General features: G+C 45.1%; 1 protein-coding gene across 3 annotated transcripts in view; it reads right to left on the reverse strand.

Moving 5' to 3' along the window:
• LOC148542343 (uncharacterized) overlaps positions 1-14,400 on the reverse strand; it is a 92,373-nt gene that overhangs the window by 51,866 nt on the left and 26,107 nt on the right. For all 3 annotated transcript variants that reach the window (XM_088470376.1, XM_088470380.1, XM_088470367.1), the window contains exons 2-4: positions 2,744-2,820; positions 1,465-1,683; positions 234-311 (exon numbers count right to left, since the gene is read on the reverse strand). In XM_088470376.1, coding sequence (XP_088326502.1) covers positions 234-311; positions 1,465-1,683; positions 2,744-2,789 — 343 coding nt within the window. In that variant the 5' untranslated portion in view covers positions 2,790-2,820. The remainder of the gene's footprint in view (positions 1-233; positions 312-1,464; positions 1,684-2,743; positions 2,821-14,400) is intronic.

Here is a 14,400-nt window from a genome sequence, read left to right on the forward strand (position 1 = left end):
ACATCGGTGGTTGCCAACCATCAATCTCTGCTGCTCATCCCAATTCTGCGGTGAGCTTCAGGGTCCTGTCCGTCTCCCAAGTCTGTTTCTGTATTTCGACTGTAATCTCTTTAGTCGATGGCCTACTATTCTTAGGTGTGTGTTTGAACCTTGCAATGTACAGTAATCTGCCATCATACTATATAAATAAAAGCTGGTGTTAGCCTGCAGGTTACAGTCCGCCGGCGCCTTACCGGCGTTGCTGGAGAATCCAGGTTGGCTGAAGTTATAATTTTCAATCTCGCTGTACCAGCTGTCCACCGGCTCGTTTCCTAGGTGTAGAGAAGGAGGAGGACATATCTTAATTAATTAATCAAAGTTGGAAAAGCTGAGACCTTAGATCTCGTGTACTTGACAGAATTGTGTTATTATAGGTCTCTGGCCCTAATTCAGAGCCGGACGCTCTGACAGAGCGCTCGCTCTGAATCAGGGCCGGTCTTTTTTTTTTTTTTTTTTTAGAACGGCCTCCTGGCCGCTCGCATAGCTGTGGGTGACCACCCACAGCTATAGCGAGCGGCCAGGAAGATGGTCGCGATGGTCAAGACCATCGCGACCATCGGGCTTGCGACGAGACCCTTGTGGTAGGGTCTCGTTGCCACAAGCCCCAGAGAGATTTCGGCTTTAACAGAGCCGAAATCTCCCCCACTGACATCACTTGTGATGTCAATGGGGCCGGCCCCAAACGGTAGGCGTTCACATGGGAACGCTTCCGTTTGGGCAGCCACCCCCCCCCGGCCCGCCCACCAAAGGGGGCGAGCTGTCACTCAACATCGACAGCACGTCCCTTTTGGTGCGAGACCCGGAGCGACGGTTTGCCCATCGCTATCCGGGTCTCGCGCATGCGCACGACGGAGCCGGCTCCGTCGTGCGCATGCGCTCTGGGCCACCATCGACCCGGGACCAGGTCTGAATCAGGCCCTCTGTCTCTCTCTCCTGATTGGCCAAAATATCGGCTGGCATGTCCCATTCAAGGACAAGCCAGCGAGACCCTCATGTATATGCTGTAATTTTTACACGTAATTGTGTCACACTCTTGACCGCGTCGCCAATCCCATGGCTGCCGCTACAATCCTGCACCTGCAGTTTTCTCGCACGGTTGGGCACATTTGTCACAGGCAATTTTTTTCGCTCTTCCCTACATTAAGTAGTGAGATTCTGTAGCTTTAATTAACGAGCTTTGAGCCCAGTTAACATGAACTGCAGGGGCTCTGAGGTGACACAGCGAGCATAGAGGGTGCTGGTATTCACAATGTAGCATGGCCATTCCCACGTGCCTCTCCACGCAACCTAGTCATGGGGTCTTCCACCCTCCCTGCTAACACAACTCCTATAAATTGCCTAAGAATGTCCTTCTATGCATTGATACCCGCATAGCCCCTTTCCCTTCCAGCCAGGTGGCACAGTGGTTAAGCATCCGCCACACACCTGTTAGGCCCTTGAGGCAGGAGGAGCTCTTGTAGTAGAGGTTTTCTCCCATCTTGGTGTCGCTGTGCTGGAGGGCCCGGATAGAGAGCAGGTAGTCGGCCCATTTCTGCGCCGATTTGCAGAGATCCTGGCTCAGCTGGAGAGGCGGGGACCCGTGCAGCTTCCGGTATTTATTATGGGCCGACAGGAAATCATTTTCAAACTGTTTCTGGTCAGTACCTGAAACATCAAGAACCAATTTAAATTTGTTTAATCCACTGGCTGGTTTAGGCCTCCCCACCTCACTCTAAATCGGGATCGGTATGAAATACCGTAATCGTAGTCAATAGATTACATGGGGATTAACTATTTCAATGAATACTCCCTAAATTGTACAAATACTGTGATCACGGAGGACCTGATGGGCGTCAGGTTCAAAATGAGCCTTTAAGTTACCTCCAACTGCCACCCCTTGAGCCTTTAAGTTACAACCAACTGCCACTACTAGACCCAGTGCTCAGTGACAGCCCGGGAATCCAGCATTAGGTGATCAGAAACTAAAGTTGGAGACTGGACTTTTACTGGGGCCAACAGTGGCATAACCTTTCTATAAATGGCAGGAGCACGGGCCGATCAGGGCTAGACGATAAATTGGACGATATGAACGATAACTATATCGTTCAGTGTGTATGCTCAATGTCGTTAACAACATTGAGTCCGGCAGTGCAGGGAAAACACATAACGATATCGCTCATGGAGCATATGGTTAAGTGTGTATGTGGCTTAAGGGAGATGTACTGGTCAAACAAAAGACCATCGTATAAGAAAATGAAGGGGTAAATTTATCAAGGCGCGGTTTGTCAGAGTTGCCGATCATCGGCGGCTTTGACTTCTAGTTTTGAAACAGCAATAGGAATAAATGCTAAATAAGCCTGGATTAGCAATTATATATACTACTGTTTTAAAAGAATCGGGCAATGCCGCCGTTGATCAGCAATTTAGAGAAACCGCGCCTTGGTACAGTGTAGTATGAGATATCGCACCGCTAGGAAATAACCGTTTTTTGCAAGAATAAGGGGTCTATTTACTAAGCAGTGTTAGGAGACCGAGTGAAAAGTAATAAGAAAGTGATAAGGTGCCAGCCAATCAGCTCCCAACTGTCATTTTTCATACACAGCCTGTGAGATGGCAGTTAAGAGCTGATTGGCTGGCAGTTTATCACTTTTCACTTGGTCTCCTAACACTGCTTAGTAAATAGACCCCTGAAAGTCAAACTGATGTTGGGACGATCCAGAATTACCTTGTTCTTGGAGATGAAGGCCGGCAAATCTCTTGTTGAATGCCATGTTTCACACTTTGCTGGAAAACCGGTATAATCTAAGGAAGGAGAAAGGTTTGTATGGTCAGACTGAAGACAAGACATTTGTGTTGTGTGTGTGTGTATATACAATAAATGGCGTAAGCACAGTGGGCCACACGCAGCAAGTGAATTCGACCCTGTGTTTGGGCAGATGGTGGTTGCATTGCATAACACTAAGGGGCTGATTTTGTCGGACGCGGCAGTGCCTGCGTGTGTGAGTAATTTGCCGATCTTGCGCCTGCGACTTTATGCAAATGCCGCTACAAAGTACGTCCGTGCCTCCAAATGTGGAAGGACCGAGACGAACGCTTTAAACATCTTTAATCGCCACCGTGGGTCGCACCATCAAAACTGGCACCAGCCCCAATCTATGTGCAGGTTCTCCATCACAGTATGGCCTCCAGTGTGATGTTATGCGTCTGGGATGGCAACCAGTACAGCAACACGTCCATGACACTCCCATAGGAGGGACCATCTCCGTGCGTCGGCATAGCCACCGACCAGAAACGTCCACGCGTTTCACATTTCTAGTACACTTCGGATATTGTACAGCACTACATGCTGCATACACACCGCGGGACGCATGCGCTGTGCAACTTTATTGCAACTTAGGCGCACGTGCAGTTAAAAAAACATTTTCAGAGTCAGCCCCTAAATGTGTTGTTTGTTCACATATGCATTGTAAGTAACTACCCTTAGTTCTTGTGTATCGCGGCAGTGCTGGTACTAGAGTGTCAGTCATTTGTGCCTAACAGTCACCAACACAGATTTTCCAAAATATATCTACACACATAATATATACACATGAATATAATATACATAAATATAATATATAATTATATATACTGGGGTGTCGGAACGATTTTATGGGGGGCAGTATATCATTTAATTTTGTCTTTTTAATTTAATTTTAGTTTAATTCTAACTATTCCTTCAATCTTTAAACCAAAAATGTATTTTAAAAGTCTACATAGTGATGATAATGTCTCAAAATAGTTTTTATATTGTATCTTCTACATACACCATTTCTGAGAATTCCCTTAGCCATTCATTCACTGGACGATCCACCATATATATATATATATATATATATATATATATATATATATACATTCCAAAGCTGTATGAATGATGTACTTTAATAAGTGTTTTCATTTTAACACCAGTTATGTTTGTTCTGAAGGTTCAGTTCTTCACTCTGTTATCACAATTTGCGGAATACGATGCAGTTTTGCAAGATAATCGGTTTACTGCAACACATAAAACAAGGACCTTTCCACGCGTTTCGCTTCTGCTTTCTTGTAACCACTGAATGAGTCACCAAAAATATGGATAAAGGTGAAAATTTATTCAACTAAGTTTTACAAGTTTAGTAAAGATAGCAGTCAGCCTCGTCCTTCCCTGACTCCCTCTCGCTGTGGGCCAGCCGAGCGCCCTCTACACTCCCTGCTCAGAGGCGGAAGGGAATATAAGATGTTTACAATGAGTGGCCGATGGCTGTCCCTATATCGTATGCCCCAGAAGTGCAGGCACCAGGGGTTACACTTCCAATACATTGTCTTATAGAAATGCACTTAAAAAAAAAATAGTTTGAAAAAGAAAAGTGACTTATAATACCCCTTTCCGCTGCCGCAATAACCTGGGTTATTGCTGCGTCTACCCGGGTCGCAGCTCAGTGGAAAAGGGTATCCAACCCGGGTAGCGCCCAGCGTTGGACATGGGAAGGACTCAGGTAAAGTGTAAGACGACCCGGGGCCCAATTACAGCATAGGGAGATCTGGATTTCCCGGCGCTTGAAGATGATGTAATCTCCAAGTGCCTGCAGTAGAGTTCCAATAATAACCCGGGTCGTTGGCGCAGTGTGAAAAGGGTCTGACCCGGTTTGGATGCATGTTTCGGAGCCAGGATTTTAGTGGAAAAGGGGTGTAAGAAACAAGTCCATTAACACCTTACATACTACACCCGGCAACCTTGAGGGATGCAGGGATAATGAACCAAAGGATAAATTCATTGCAGAAACAAAGTGTAAATTAATTTTACTAAAAACCCGAAAATGATAGATATTTATGCAAATATGAAAGATAATAGCAGTAACATACCATTGCCAGGCAGTCCATCTAGAGGGACATTTAAGAAAAACTCAAGAAATGATTGCTTTCTATGCCGTCTGCGGTAATAACCTGTCAGTGCGGTTTGCTGATGGCAAATACAGAGCCTGTCCTCTGAGCGGGGTGTAGTGCGCAGGGCTCATTCAGCGAACGAGGTGTGTGTCCGTAAGCCAAACGCCTGCTTGTCTAAGGCAGCTGATTGCAGTGTAAGTAAACAGCCGGCTCCCGGCATAACCTCTAATCACATGTCAGTAAGCAGGAATCTGGCAGTGCCCACACCTGTAATTACACCTGGTATGCAGGTAGCGTGGAGACCTCATGAGGGCAGGTACTTGGGAGTGTGCTATATGCAGCTGGCTCTGTCTACCCCTGCAGGCCCAATGCCTCATTTATTCAGTCATAAAATATGTTATGTCAATGTGAAATTTAACGGTTAGTTTGTCCGATGAGGTGTAAGTAAACATATTTCAAACGCACAAACATTAAGACAGAGAAAGGACATATATGATGCTTTAGCTGCGTCCTAATAAGTCAAATCTAGGGGGTTATTTATAATTGTCCCTAAGCACGTTTCTGTTTGCGCTTGCTTCAACTCCGGCCTCTTTAATGTAAGCTCTCTCATGAGCAGGACCCTCCGCACACTTTGTTTTCAGGTCTGTATTTATTTTGTCTGCCATATAAGTTCCTGTTTGTGGAGCACTGTAGCACCTTACAAATCAAATCTGATAATTAGGTGATCGCCCACTTTCCAGTCCCTGTAAACTGGGAATGCGCCCATGCTAGCTGGATTGTGGCTCCGCCTGGAAATGGGCTTTGGGGGATATAATACATATGTAACTTCAGTGTGAAACACTTTGGGAATTGCAGACCCTGAAAGTCAGTCTGTATCAACGTGTGCAGGTTTATTACTGGTATTATGTGTTGTTTTTATTATTCTATATGATCCGGTCACACAGCAATGTTTGTCTGGGATTGGAGGGTTGTTTGAGTATAGAAGAGAATACTTGTAAGTTTTGTGTGAACTGTGTAAAGGAGTAGTAACAATGTTCAACAGAATAGTGGGGTGATCCGGTACTGTAGAATAGAGGGGGGATTAATCGGATACAGTAAAATGGGGGGTAATTAGGGACAGTAGAATAGAGGGGAGGTAATTGGGTACAGTAGAATAGAGGGGGCAATCGGACAGTAGAATGGGGCGGGGTAATCAGGAACAGTAGAATAGAGAGGGGTAATCGGGGACAGTTGAATAGAGAGGGGTAATCAGGGACAGTAGAATAGAGGGTGGGTAATAAGGGATAGTAGTAAAGGGGTGGGGTAGTAATGAGGTACAGTACAAATGGGGGAGGGGTGTAATCAGGTAAAGAAACCTGGGAAGCTTTAGAAGGTGGTTGTTCAGGAATTTATTACGTTTGCCTGAAGAGATGTTTTTTTCTGGAAATTCTTGAATTTTGGAGACAGGGACAACTTGTTTTACCAGGAAACTAAGGGCCTGATTCAGAGTTGGGAATAGAATTAACTGTGTACCTGGACAAACCATGTTGCAATGCAAGAGGTGTAAATACATCATTTTATTTTTTTGCATGTAGGATAAATACTGGCTGCTTTTACATGTAGCCCACAATTACTGCACAGCTTTATTATTGCTCTACAATTTAGATGTCACTTTGGACACCACCCTCCAAAATCTAAAGGTGCATACACGCACAACTATTTTTTGAACGATTATCGATAAACTATATCGATTATCGTTCATCGTTGAAAAAAAAGTTCACTTTCTAAGGTAAAATGAACGATTATCGTTCATGCGCGTTCGCGTTTGATAGTTCAGTCAGACTGACCAACTCAACGATTTTCATTAGGTTAATATGCAAAAATCGTTTGTAGTTCAAAAAAATCGTTCATTACATTTAGTAAATTAACTATTTTAGTAAACGATTTTCGTTAATTTTTCTCTTTGCAAAAATGAACGAAAATCGTTTACTAACATCGTTCATTTACTAAATCGTTGTGTGTGTATGCAGCTTTAATCTCTCTGCACATTTTAAATCTGCCCCCCCTGCAGTGCAGCATGGTTTCACCAAGATGATCAGTTAAGAGAGATATCTCTCTCTATTCCCAAGTCTGAGGGCCTGATTCAGAGCCGCTCGTAAGCGGCCGCTCGTTCGCACTGAGCGATGTTCGCACAACTGCGCATGCGTACGGATTGTAATACGCATGCGCGAACCAGTCAGTGCGTCCGAAAATCGTTTGTTCGCTATATAACGAATGCCTGCTACTTTGAGTGACAGGAGGAGGCGTATGTGGGTGGTAACAGGGGAAGGTGCTTGAAAACGGGGAGTGGAATTCAGAACGCAGGCGTGCCTAAAGGTCAAAACGGGCGTTTTAAGGGTGTGCATAATTAATACAGCAGCGTCATTGACCACGTCACTTGTTTTTTTTTTAGTCAGAACTGCTCGCAAGATAGCGGTAGGAAAAACCAACCACAAGAATAGCGAGCAGTTCATACGCTGTTCGATGTACTCGATTTATCAAATAAATAGCTGACATGACGTATGGTGCGAGCGGCCAGGGGGCGTATTTTTCAAAATTACAACCGCAAGTTTTGCTCGCTCGTTCAGACTTAGAGGCGTGAACAGACCGCAAAGTGCGAACGGTACATTTGAATAGCCACCCCTCTTTTTTAAAGGAACGACCGCAAATAGCAAGCGGCTCTGAATGAGGTCCTGAATCAGGCCCTAAATCCGCAAAGTGGGTGCAAGTTGCAACCCAAAAAGTAAGGGTCTGTTTATAGCCTGGAGAAAAGCCCTAAGCCCCTTTTTAATAAGAAGCCCACCAGCCAGCGATAGCTATAGCCGGGTATCACCAGCGATTGGGTCTGCAGGCTACCACCAGTGATAGCTTCCCCAAAGCATGAGGAATCCTGCCTATGTCATGTCAGGATGGAGACGGGAGGATCTGCAGCAAAAAAAAATCCTTTATTATTTAAATCATCATTATTTTTCTTTTTTTTTAAACGGAATTAATTTACCACGAGTAACACGGAGCTCGCACTGGTCTAGTCTGCAGCGGTGAGGCTGGACTTACTACCTCAGCAGGGTCCTGGGAAAACGTTGAGCTTCCGATACTTCCTAAGGATGCGTAGCTTGAATCTACAGGGTGTCAGGCTTCCTGCTAGCCAAATACAGGTGCCAGAGGGCAACAACAGTGTCGCCCCCTTGGCCTTGCACCCTGGGTGCGTAGCACTGTTTGTGCATCACTTATTACGGTCCTGGGCTTTCCCATGATATTTATATGGATGATATCGCTGGAGGCATTGTTAAATCAGATCTCTCTCTGAGAAATACATTAGGTTTAGGGCAGAAGATTTCAACTCAAATACTCGAGTACCCTCAATGGGTCATGTTTTCAGGATGTCTGTCTGTGGAAACCATTTTCAAGAATTACTGACAATGCAAATTGTTAAACTCACCTGTTCATGATTCAGGAAATCCAGAAAACATGACCTGTCGGGGGTACTCTCGGACTCGGAGTGGAAAACTCCTGATTTAGGGCTTATCTCAATTTAATAAACAAACTCCTTAGAGTTTTAATACACTGTTCAGAGGGCCCGATACTGAGATTTACGCAGATTAAGCGATTGTTAGCCATTGTGCATGAGTGAAATCCGTACTGCGCACGTGCAGCGATTGTATTACGATTACGCTCGCACGGGGGATTAATTTGCAAAGTGAGTGACAGGTAGTCGGCGTTTGGGGGGGAGGTACCGAGGGGTGGCACTGGCAACGCAGGCGTGTCTGACCGTTTAAACGCCTTTTCATGGGCGTACATAAATTAGCCATCGCGATCTCCTTGGCAGCATAAGAGCTCTCCGTGTCAGGAAAGATGCAGGCTTGAGACAGGTCAGACTTATATCAGAAGCTCCATGACTGGCCGATCGGCGTCGATGTTTACGCCGTCTGACGGATATGAGAAGGCAGCGGTGGGCGTCCCTACGCTCAGGTAAGCTTTGGAAAACAGCATATTTTAGCAATTGGGATCGGTAAGAGATCGGTGTTGTGAATACATTAGTGTAAATCTCGGCGTCAGGCCACAGTGCGCCTACAACTGCACTTTCTCAAAAAATTCAACTGGAAGGTGCAAAATGAATCCCAAAAAGTAGAGTGAAGGACATGTGGATAAACCAAGTCCTTTGGGAGAGAGCTATGGCATCCTGGAAAATAGGGATCACTCCCTACATACGCCTTCTCCGTTCCTTCTTATTCAAACTATACCATCCTGCAAAATGAGATCTCGCCTGCAGCGCAACTTCTTAATAATATAATAATACATTCTATTAATAACCCTGTACCTGAGCCCCTATATAGTACATCAGAGTACGGTTACCATGCAGGAGCATGGGAATAACTGCCCTGAGAGCTCCCCCTACCCCAGTATGAGGAATGCGGACCCTGCTCCTCAGGTCATTCGCTCACCTTGTGCAGCTATCTGGCAGTGATATTGGGAACTCACACTGGCTTATATACATCAGTCTCTTTCCAGCAAAGGCTGATTCCCTCCCATCCAGGTCACAGCTCCCAGGTAACGTGGAATCTCAGGGCAGCTCACATCACACACAGGAGACTGACTTCTATACACGTGTAGCTGTATTGTGTGCAAAGCCGGCTCTCCACCTCTGCTGGGGGCTGCTGTTTGCACAGTGTGACCCATTGTGTAGCTGAGCTTCCTTCCTCCCGTGTGTGCGGTGCTATTCTTGGCCTCTTCTCAGGAGTCCCAGCTCAGAGAAGGTTAATTTCATCCCTATAGCCTGCAGTGGGCTTATAGCAGAGTCATAAAACAGGGCCTACTATGGGCCGGACTCAGATCCGTACGCAAATTCCATCGCAGCTGCGATTCCTCACAGACCGCAATTGCGAAAATATGCTACCGATCCACTCGCCATCAATGGTAGATGGATTTGCCATCAGCGGCAGCATCCGATGGTTCTCTGCCATCGATGGCAGTGAGTCTAGCAATGTTTTTTTTCCCTGACACAGGTGACACTCTGCTATTACTATCTGCTGTCACCCTACACACTCTGCTATTACTATCTGCTGTCACCCTACACACTCTGCTATTACTATCTGCTGTCACCCTACACACTCTGCTATTACTATCTGCTGTCACCCTACACGCTCTGCTATTACTATCTGCTGTCACCCTACACGCTCTGCTATTACTATCTGCTGTCACCCTACACGCTCTGCTATTACTATCTGATGTCACCCTACACACACTGCTATTACTATCTGCTGTCACCCTACACACTCTATTACTATCTGCTGTCACCCTACACACTCTGCTATAACTATCTGCTGTCACCCTGCTATTACTATCTGCTGTCACCCTACAGTCACTCTGCTATTACTATCTGCTGTCACCCTACAGTCACTCTGCTATTACTATCTGCTGTTACTCTGCTATTACTGTCTGCTGTCACCCTACAGTCACTCTGCTATTACTAACTGCTGTCACCCTACAGTCATTCTGCTATTACTATCTGCTGTCACCTACAGTCACTCTGCTAATAAAGGCAAGCCTAGCATTAGCATTCCAGACCAACCCTTGTACAATTACAGATGACATCAGTATGTTGTGTCATTATCAGTATTACCAGGAAAGCCCAGGACACAATGTGTTATTGTAATGAGGAATTCCTGTCCTTCCTCTGCCTCTTCTGTTACTATCAGCCACAGGTCCAGTCCCATAACTGGGAACCAATATCCCGGCTGCCCACTGTGCAGATAGTTACCTATAGAGTATTGGGCAAGAGCATTGTACTGACCACTTCCCCGCAGTGAGGAAACCCTGGTGATGACACCGCCGGGACTTCCATGTAGAAGGAAGAAGCCGTTTGGCCTGATTCAGAGGCGCACACGATGCTGACGTTCACATGACGCACAAAGATACTGTTGCGAAAGGGACAGACGGTGTCAGATATGGGGCAGCAAAGTGATGGTGGCTTGAAGTGAACGCAATAAAAGTCTGTCGCATGGGCGTGTTGTGGGCGTGTCTCGGGTGTGTCAGTGATAGTGTCTGCGTTCCCCAGGTGCAGAGCCCGTGATCAGGCGGATACACTGCTCCTGCCATAGGACTGGTGCAAGCATCGATGGCGTGCGCGTTGGTGTCGTGTCATGATTTACCGGTGGTGTTACAGCACGCAGAGATGCAGAATGTGGGCGTCTCAGTCTTTGCACATTAAGATGCACGGCATATATTTGCTCTCATGACTTCGGCGGCGGACACGGCAGCGTCCACGTCTGAATAAGGCCCTTTGGGTGTAATGAGCCCCAACGGAGGCTTCGTATACTACCCAGTGCTTGTGTTCTCACGCTGGAACATGACCTTACATCTCGCTGTCTACACTTATTTTCATCTATGTTAATTGAAGATTTTTTTAATATCTAAATAAAATGTGCACTGGCTGTAATTTTCACTTATTTTATTCCTTAATCAATGAATACTTCTGAGACTAATGTGCTGCTTTATGCTGATTTGTGCTATTAGGTGTCTGTAGTTAGAGAGGATGATGCTGATTTGTGCTATTAGTTGATTTGTGCTATTAGTTGATTTGTGCTATTAGTTGATTTGTGCTATTAGTTGTCTGCAGTTAGAGAGGCTGATGCTGATTTGTGCTATTAGCTGTCTGCAGTTAGAGAGGCTGATGCTGATTTGTGCTATTAGCTGTCTGTAGTTAGAGAGGATGATGCTGATTTGTGCTATTAGTTGATTTGTGCTATTAGTTGATTTGTGCTATTAGTTGATTTGTGCTATTAGTTGATTTGTGCTATTAGTTGTCTGCAGTTAGAGGGGCTGATGCTGATTTGTGCTATTAGGTGTCTGCAGTTAGAGAGGCTGATGCTGATTTGTGCTATTAGTTGTCTGCAGTTAGAGAGGCTGATGCTGATTTGTGCTATTAGTTGTCTGCAGTTAGAGGGGCTGATGCTGATTTGTGCTATTAGGTGTCTGCAGTTAGAGAGGATGATGCTGATTTGTGCTATTAGTTGTCTGCAGTTAGAGAGGCTGATGCTGATTTGTGCTATTAGTTGTCTGCAGTTAGAGAGGATGATGCTGATTTGTGCTATTAGTTGTCTGTAGTTAGAGAGGCTGATGCTGATTTGTGCTATTAGTTGTCTGTAGTTAGAGAGGCTGATGCTGATTTGTGCTATTAGTTGTCTGCAGTTAGAGAGGCTGATGCTGATTTGTGCTATTAGCTGTCTGCAGTTAGAGAGGCTGATGCTGATTTGTGCTATTAGTTGTCTGTAGTTAGAGGGGCTGATGCTGATTTGTGCTATTAGGTGTCTGTAGTTAGAGGGGCTGATGCTGATTTGTGCTATTAGTTGTCTGTAGTTAGAGGGGCTGATGCTGATTTGTGCTATTAGTTGTCTACAGTTAGAGAGGCTGATGCTGATTTGTGCTATTAGTTGTCTAGTTAGAGAGGCTGATGCTGATTTGTGCTATTAGCTGTCTGTAGTTAGAGAGGCTGATGCTGATTTGTGCTATTAGTTGTCTAGTTAGAGAGGCTGATGCTGATTTGTGCTATTAGGTGTCTGTAGTTAGAGAGGCTGATGCTGATTTGTGCTATTAGGTGTCTGCAGTTAGAGAGGCTGATGCTGATTTGTGCTATTAGTTGTCTGTAGTTAGAGAGGCTGATGCTGATTTGTGCTATTAGTTGTCTGCAGTTAGAGAGGATGATGCTGATTTGTGCTATTAGTTGTCTGCAGTTAGAGAAGCTGATGCTGATTTGTGCTATTAGTTGTCTGCAGTTAGAGGGGCTGATGCTGATTTGTGCTATTAGGTGTCTGCAGTTAGAGAGGCTGATGCTGATTTGTGCTATTAGCTGTCTGTAGTTAGAGAGGCTGATGCTGATTTGTGCTATTAGTTGTCTGTAGTTAGAGGTGCTGATGCTGATTTGTGCTATTAGTTGTCTGCAGTTAGAGAGGCTGATGCTGATTTGTGCTATTAGGTGTCTGCAGTTAGAGAGGCTGATGCTGATTTGTGCTATTAGCTGTCTGTAGTTAGAGAGGCTGATGCTGATTTGTGCTATTAGTTGTCTGCAGTTAGAGAGGCTGATGCTGATTTGTGCTATTAGGTGTCTGCAGTTAGAGGGGCTGATGCTGATTTGTGCTATTAGTTGTCTGTAGTTAGAGAGGATGATGCTGATTTGTGCTATTAGTTGTCTGTAGTTAGAGAGGCTGATGCTGATTTGTGCTATTAGTTGTCTGCAGTTAGAGAGGCTGATGCTGATTTGTGCTATTAGTTGTCTGTAGTTAGAGAGGCTGATTCTGATTTGTGCTATTAGTTGTCTGCAGTTAGAGAGGCTGATGCTGATTTGTGCTTTTAGTTGTCTGCAGTTAGAGGTGCTGATGCTGATTTGTGCTATTAGTTGTCTGCAGTTAGAGGTGCTGATGCTGATTTGTGCTATTAGTTGTCTGCAGTTAGAGGTGCTGATGCTGATTTGTGCTATTAGTTGTCTGCAGTTAGAGAGGCTGATGCTGATTTGTGCTTTTAGTTGTCTGCAGTTAGAGAGGCTGATGCTGATTTGTGCTATTAGTTGTCTGCAGTTAGAGAGGCTGATGCTGATTTGTGCTATTAGTTGTCTGTAGTTAGAGGGGCTGATGCTGATTTGTGCTATTAGTTGTCTGCAGTTAGAGAGGATGATGCTGATTTGTGCTATTAGTTGTCTGTAGTTAGAGAGGCTGATGCTGATTTGTGCTATTAGTTGGCTGCAGTTAGAGGGGCTGATGCTGATTTGTGCTATTAGGTGTCTGTAGTTAGAGAGGATGATGCTGATTTATGCTATTAGGTGTCTACAGTTAGAGAGGCTGATGCTGATTTGTGCTTTTAGTTGTCTGCAGTTAGAGAGGCTGATGCTGATTTGTGCTTTTAGTTGTCTGCAGTTAGAGAGGCTGATGCTGATTTGTGCTATTAGTTGTCTGCAGTTAGAGAGGCTGATGCTGATTTGTGCTATTAGTTGGCTGCAGTTAGAGAGGATGATGCTGATTTGTGCTATTAGGTGTCTGCAGTTAGAGGGGCTGATGCTGATTTGTGCTATTAGTTGTCTGCAGTTAGAGAGGCTGATGCTGATTTGTGCTATTAGGTGTCTGCAGTTAGAGGGGCTGATGCTGATTTGTGCTATTAGTTGATTTGTGCTATTAGCTGTCTGTAGTTAGAGAGGATGATGCTGATTTGTGCTATTAGTTGTCTGCAGTTAGAGAGGCTGATGCTGATTTGTGCTATTAGGTGTCTGCAGTTAGAGGGGCTGATGCTGATTTGTGCTATTAGTTGTCTGCAGTTAGAGAGGCTGATGCTGATTTGTGCTATTAGGTGTCTGCAGTTAGAGGGGCTGATGCTGATTTGTGCTATTAGTTGATTTGTGCTATTAGTTGTCTGCAGTTAGAGAGGATGATGCTGATTTGTGCTATTAGGTGTCTGCAGTTAGAGAGGCTGATG

Source organism: Taudactylus pleione, unplaced genomic scaffold, assembly GCF_031769625.1.
Source record: "Taudactylus pleione unplaced genomic scaffold, aTauple2 ptg000013l, whole genome shotgun sequence".
NCBI lineage: Eukaryota > Metazoa > Chordata > Amphibia > Anura > Myobatrachidae > Taudactylus > Taudactylus pleione.